The 5,835-nt window shown below is 53.6% G+C and overlaps 1 protein-coding gene across 1 annotated transcript; it reads right to left on the bottom strand.

The window, feature by feature from the left end:
* Positions 1 to 775: 775 nt before the first annotated feature.
* Positions 776 to 2,822, bottom strand: SDF2L1 (stromal cell derived factor 2 like 1). The gene is made up of 3 exons (XM_086682350.1): positions 2,569 to 2,822; positions 1,973 to 2,169; positions 776 to 1,179 (listed from the first exon to the last, which is right to left on the bottom strand). Exons 1-3 carry the CDS (start codon positions 2,753 to 2,755, stop codon positions 898 to 900), a joined length of 666 nt encoding a protein of 221 aa, XP_086538476.1. The 5' UTR covers positions 2,756 to 2,822; the 3' UTR covers positions 776 to 897.
* Between the last annotated feature and the right edge of the window lie 3,013 nt (positions 2,823 to 5,835).

The following is a 5,835-nucleotide window of genomic DNA, read 5'->3' as shown; positions in this document are numbered from 1 at the left end:
TAGGGCCCTCCTATTTATTGTTCCTGCCTTTAAGTTGCAATGTTTTGCTTGCCCAAATTGTGACTGTCCTTCCAGGAAGCCTTCTCAGATATCTGCAGGTAGCAGTTCTTTGTGGTTACTTTCCCTTGCAATATCTTTTGAAGTTCTGTAATCTCCTTGGGACCCTGGAAGGTTGTAATGGGGGCTAGAGATGCCCACATACCCAGGCAGGCTAGGGTGTGAGGGGTGCCATTTGCACCAAGAGTGAGGGAACTTGTGATGTTAATTTCCAACAGATGGGCAGTCTTGGTTTGGTGCTGAATCGAAGACAAATGTCAAGACTGCCACAAATGCTAGAGGAGACGTGCCAGGCAGGACAACAGGGACCCACCTCAAGGGATGAGGGCACTAGAGAACTTGTGCTTCATTCTAGCTGGCAGGCAGTGGGCCTACTGTTCATCCTGCTGAGGCCCTGGCCCTGGTCATAGCCCTTAACAGAAGATTGATGAAGCTCAGGGGCTAGGAAACTGGAGTCACTTGCTATTAGAGCATCTAAGGATAGAGAAGGGTGTTGTGATGGCCCAGGGCAGTGCTGGAGTACATGAAAGAGCATCAAGGTTTGGACAGGTTTAGCTGTCATTCCGTGCTGGAATACATGAAAGAGCATCAAGGTTTGGACAGGTTTAGCTGTCATTCTGTGCTGGAGACAAGGGGTTTTGCACTAAGGAAGAGATAGTGAACCAGTCAGGGAAGCTGGGTACCTCCTGGCCACCCCAAGGCTCACAGCAAAACACAATCACAGACTAACATTCTTTAATCACAAAGGCACTTGAAAACCCCTACAAACCCAAAGTCTCCACCAAGAGTGGTCCTGTAGATGCCCCACCCTTCTGCCCTCCATCCACCCATCCATGGCACTCAGAGTTCATCGTGACCTGCAGAGGGATCCACACTGGGTTTGATGAAGATGCCTTCCATGGCCTTCCACGTATTGTGTGTATTGGCACTGGACATACCATGCACTTCGTGCTGCCCACGGATGGGGCTCCCATACTGCTCCCCGGTAACCGACAGGAACACGGAGGTGCCCACGTGCTGGAAGCGCACGGCAGCCTCTCGCTCCCAGTGCTGCCCTGAGCAGCGCACGGTCCACAGGTCCAGGTCGTCACCCTCACCGTCTTCCCCAAAGGCGCTCACCTCCTATGGGTGCAGGGGGTAGATGGACAGTGTTCACCACAGAAGGCACAGAGTCCCCTGTGGTCACTTGTCTGGCACCAACACTCACACCCAGAACACTGGGCCTTGGGTCCTTCCCTGTACCTTTCTGAGCCTTAGCTTCCATAGCTGCAAAATGGGACACTACAACCGCCACTCCCAGCACCCAGTAGGCTCTCCCCAGCAAGGGCTCTTCAAATACACGTCCACCCTACCCCATCTGTCTGCGCAGTGATCAAAGACCCCCACATAGCTAAAGCCTCCTCCTCTCTCCATATTCTCCTTCCTAACCTCTCTGAGACTCACTCAACATGATGCCCAACAACCCCTCACTTAATTTCATACTTTTTCTTCTGACAAGTCCCCTAAGCACTCAGGCCCTAACCCCACAAACCCCTCCCACCCCAACTCCACCCCTCTACCTCTCCCTCCCCAAGTTCCAGTGAACTCCATTGGAGCACAAGCTCTTCCCCAGGCCTGCAAAGCCGCTAGTCTCCCCTCTGTGGCCTAGAGGACTCCTACTCATCCTTCCTGACCCAGCCTGAGTTCCTCATCCCCTGCTGGGTTTCATGTTCCCCACCCCAAAGGCCTTATGGATCCTCTTCCTGGGTCCAACTCACCCCCAGGAGAATAAGTTATCCAGCCTGATCTCTCTTCCTGTCAGTCGCCGGCAGAGGTAGTGCTCAGGCTCAGAGTCACTGAGAGGAGTCTAGATTCTGTCCCTGCACCCCCCCCCCCCGCCCCCAACACAAGTAATCTCTCCCGGCCGGCCACTCACCTGGTTATTGGACAGCGGCGACGGAAAGTGGTGCGTGTGTAGGTTCTTACCGGTGAGCACGTGCGTGAGCCGAACCGCCTGCCCGCAGCGCACCGGGGACCCACGCGGACACCCGCCCTCCGAGCCGCCACGGATCCGCCAGTAGCTATTGGCGTCGTCAGACGCCTCCACGCCAGTCACCGACTGTTGGCCGCTGCCTGTGGGGCGACACCCCACCCCACCGCGAGGTCGCGGTCAACCTCTGAACTCCCTATACTTGACTCGGACACCATAAACTTTCCCGACAACCTCAACCCTGGGACCCCAAGGGCTCACTCCCAGCCCCAATCCCTGGCCCTTGGTCTCTGGCTGAACTCTCAAGTCCCTTAGCCTGCAGCTCCTGGACGACCCTCCTCGCTCCCAATATCCCAACGACCCCCTTAAAACCGCCGGTCCTTGTCCCCCTGGGCCCCCCAACAACTCCAGGTGGCCAGTGAGGCTCCCTGGTGACCCCCCAGACCCGTGGCTCTGCAGACTCCCCACGACCACCCAGCCTTCAGACTCCCAGCCCCGGGCTCCGCCCCCTGACGATGCCCCATTCACGGGCCTCTGCGCACCGGATCCGTATTTGATATCGTGCGAGTGCAGCCGCACCCTGTGCTGCGTGTTGAACAGCTTCAGCACCGACCCGCAGGTCACGAGTCCCGCGCCGGTCTTGGCGGCACCGCTGCCTGGCACCAAGAGAGTCAGCAGCAGCCCTACAAACGCCGGTCCGGCAGCTCGGCCGCGGCCCGCGCTCCACATCGCCCCGGCCGAGCTCCGGCAGCTCGGGCCCAGGGGCCGCTTCCGTCTCCGCCATCGGCCAATGAGAGAGGCACTGGAGGCAGCCAATCGCCAGCCAGCACGGCTCTCCGCCTGCACTGCCATTGGGTCGGCATGGAAGGGACTCGCCCCTAGCTTTCCAGAGAGGCAACTGGGGAGGGGGCTGGAGACACGAGGAGGGTTTTGATTGGTCCACGCTTCCGAGGACCCACCAATGAATGATGCCTAAGGAAGGCTGGTGCGGCGCCAAGTGGTAGGAGAGAAGCTGCGGAGTCGCGCTGTAGGTGAGGGCGCCCCACCCAGCAGCCGCTGAGACCCTGGACACCAGGCTGGGAATCCAAGACCCTGCGGGTACGTGTTCACAAAGCCCTTTGATCTTGGATCTTCGGGGCTTCAATCACGATCTTTCCTCTCGGACTCTTGGTCCTCAGCTTCAGGGTCTTGAGGTTGCCGGACTACTAGATTTTGTAGTTACAAGGTCGATGTATCTCAGATATTGGATCACTTGGCTCTTCAGTCCCTGGATCCCGGGATTAGTTAATCCCCCAGTTACTCGGTCATTGCCTTCCTGACAATGGGTCACCTCAGTCTCTGGACTTTGTGGGTTTTTAATTCCTCTGACCACTCACTTTTTCCAGGGCAGAATCACATGGTCATTCGACTATCGGGCAGCAGAGGGCAGCAGAGATCTGTGGTGTTGAAGATGATAGGTTCTCTCACCAGGAGACCCCAAGGTTTCTTAGGAAATCAGAGCCCTGGCCAACCAAGTGACTTTGGGAAATAAGTGTAGATAACCATGTGTCCCAGGTTTCTGACACGAGTGGGTCCCAGTCTCACTGCCTTCTCAGAGGGCTGTCAGCTGTCTTCAAGGGGGAAAACTTATATGACTGTTTATTTATTCATTCGTGGAACATTCTTATCTTGACTTAACTCCCTGTGCTAGGGGCCACTGGGGAACTGGCTCTGGGCTGCATTGCTCAATGGGCTGACTACCCATGCACTTGGGGTGCAACAAAGCAGGGATAAAAGTTTATATTTAATTAAATCATTCAGAATTTTGCGTTCAGAAAGTCCAGAATAGAGCCATTTTAATTATAGAAACATGTTATTTTGGGGTTTTCATGTTTAATATTGTTTCTATTTTGAATTACATATGGTATAAGACACTTGATTCTTTCAGGGTTTAGGGTGTCTAAGTTGCTAAAGGTATGCCCTGGCATTGGCAGACCCTGCCCTTGAGGGGCCTCCACTCCAGGGTGGAGGGGCTAGAGTGTAATCTGGGAAGCAATGAAAATATCCTCTTGGATACCAACAAGCATCTCAGACTTATTATGTCCAAAGCAGAATTCTTGGTCTCTTCCCTCAAACTGCTCCCTCTCCCTAGAGGGAGTCTCAGTAATGGTACCTCCGCCCCCCCCCCCCCCCCCCCCCACCGTTTGGGACTTATCTTCAGTTGCTCTCTTTACCGCATACCTAGCATCTCATCCAACACATATTGGTGGCTCTAACTCTAAAACAGATTGTGAAGCATCTCTCCTGCATTCCTTATCACCACCCTAATCCAAGCCACCCCATCCCCCCTCCAGATATTGACCACTGCCTCTTAACAGATTTCTGTATTTCCATCGCTCCAGCCCCTCCAAGTCATTCTCCAACAGGGAGAATATATACCTTTTTATACCTTAAAAAGCATATATCATAGGGCACCTGGCTGGCTCAGCAGTAGAGCATATGACTCTTGATCTCAGGGTCATGAGTTCAAGCCCCAGTTGGACATGGAGCCTACTTAAAAATAATAAAAATAAAAAATCAGGGGCGCCTGGCTGGCTCAGTAGGTGGAGTGTGTGACACTTGATCTCAGGGTTGTGAGTTTGAGCCCCAGGTTGGGTGTAGAGATTACTTAAAAATAAAATCTGAAAAAAAAAAAAAAAAAAAAAAAAAGCATATATCAGATCATGCCAGGCACCTGCTGAAGCTGCCAACAGCTTCCCACTGCATGTAAGACCAGAGGGTGGTGAGGACACAGCAAGCAATCTCCCCGACAGGCAAAGGCAGAATTCCAAGTACAGCAGAGACCCAAGAACTGGAATAGGAGAAACCAACATGGCTCTCCATCAACTTTCTCAGAGCTTCATGGCTGGAGCTGTTCTCTTTCCCTGCTCCCCGCTGCATACCGGCTTCCGCAGCTGGCAGATGCTCAGGGCTGACTATGGTGTCTCCACAGACTTCTGCTTTCCAGCCACAGTTTGTCTTCAGGTTCAGAAAAGAATCTGATCTGCTCCACTTGGTTCCAGGGACTGCTCAAGGTGAAATCAGCTATGGATGGGGAGGAGGGGTAGTAGCTGGTCTCCAAATATGGCTACTAACAGTTCCTTCCATCCCTGTAAGTGTAAGCTGCTTCTCTCATTAACACATGGACTCCATTTTCCCTCCCCTTGAATCTGGGCAGGCATTGCCATTCGCTTTGACCAAGAGAATGGCACAGAAATGCTGTTTTGGGGCTTCTGAGCAAAGCTGCAAGAGGACCAGTGGTTCTCGATTTGTCTCTCTAGGAAGCCAGCTGCTGCACCGTGCTGTAAGGAAGTGCAGGCCAGAGGACTGAATGAATGGGTAGGGGCCTTGGGGAGATCCTAGAGGGGGAGAGGCCATGTGGGATGTTCTGGTCTCAGCCATGTCCCCAGCTAAAAGCAGCCACACAAGAAACTATCTCCACCACTGCCAGCTGAGCCTGCCAACCACCAGCATCAGGAAAAATGATGACTTTGTTTGAAGCCACTTAAGCCTTGGAGTGGTTACATAGCAACAGATACCTGATACAGATACAGGAGCTAAAGTCAGATGTCTTTAGCACAGTGTACCAGTGGTTCCCAAAGGGGCTGCTCCCACTCCAGGGACATTCCCTAGACATGTGCCTCTGAGGCCAGGGTGGGTGTATGTTCTTTTTCCCTTGAGGACTTGGCAGAGAGACCTGGAAAGCTGGCAGGTTTCATGCCAGCTGCTGTCTCTGAGAGCCCTAGGGCTCCCCTCCTGGTTCTGTCCTACAGACAGGATTTCTTGCCTCT

This window comes from Puma concolor, chromosome D3 (assembly GCF_028749965.1).
Source record: "Puma concolor isolate L17-30 chromosome D3, mPumCon1.1.hap2, whole genome shotgun sequence".
NCBI classification, from domain to species: Eukaryota; Metazoa; Chordata; class Mammalia; order Carnivora; family Felidae; genus Puma; species Puma concolor.
The sequence above is the reverse complement of the archived record's forward strand: the minus strand, read 5'-3'. Positions and strand labels throughout refer to the sequence as shown.

What these genes read in the sequence shown, in the direction of transcription:
- SDF2L1 (XM_086682350.1), bottom strand. Translation starts at nt 2,755, where the DNA reads ATGTGGAGCGCGGGCCGCGGCCGAGCTGCCGGACCGGCGTTTGTAGGG. An exon ending in CGATATCAAATACGGATCCG is followed by an intron (nt 2,170 to 2,568) that starts GTGCGCAGAGGC and finishes GTCGCCCCACAG; the next exon opens with GCAGCGGCCAACAGTCGGTG. An exon ending in CGCCGCTGTCCAATAACCAG is followed by an intron (nt 1,180 to 1,972) that starts GTGAGTGGCCGG and finishes CTGCACCCATAG; the next exon opens with GAGGTGAGCGCCTTTGGGGA.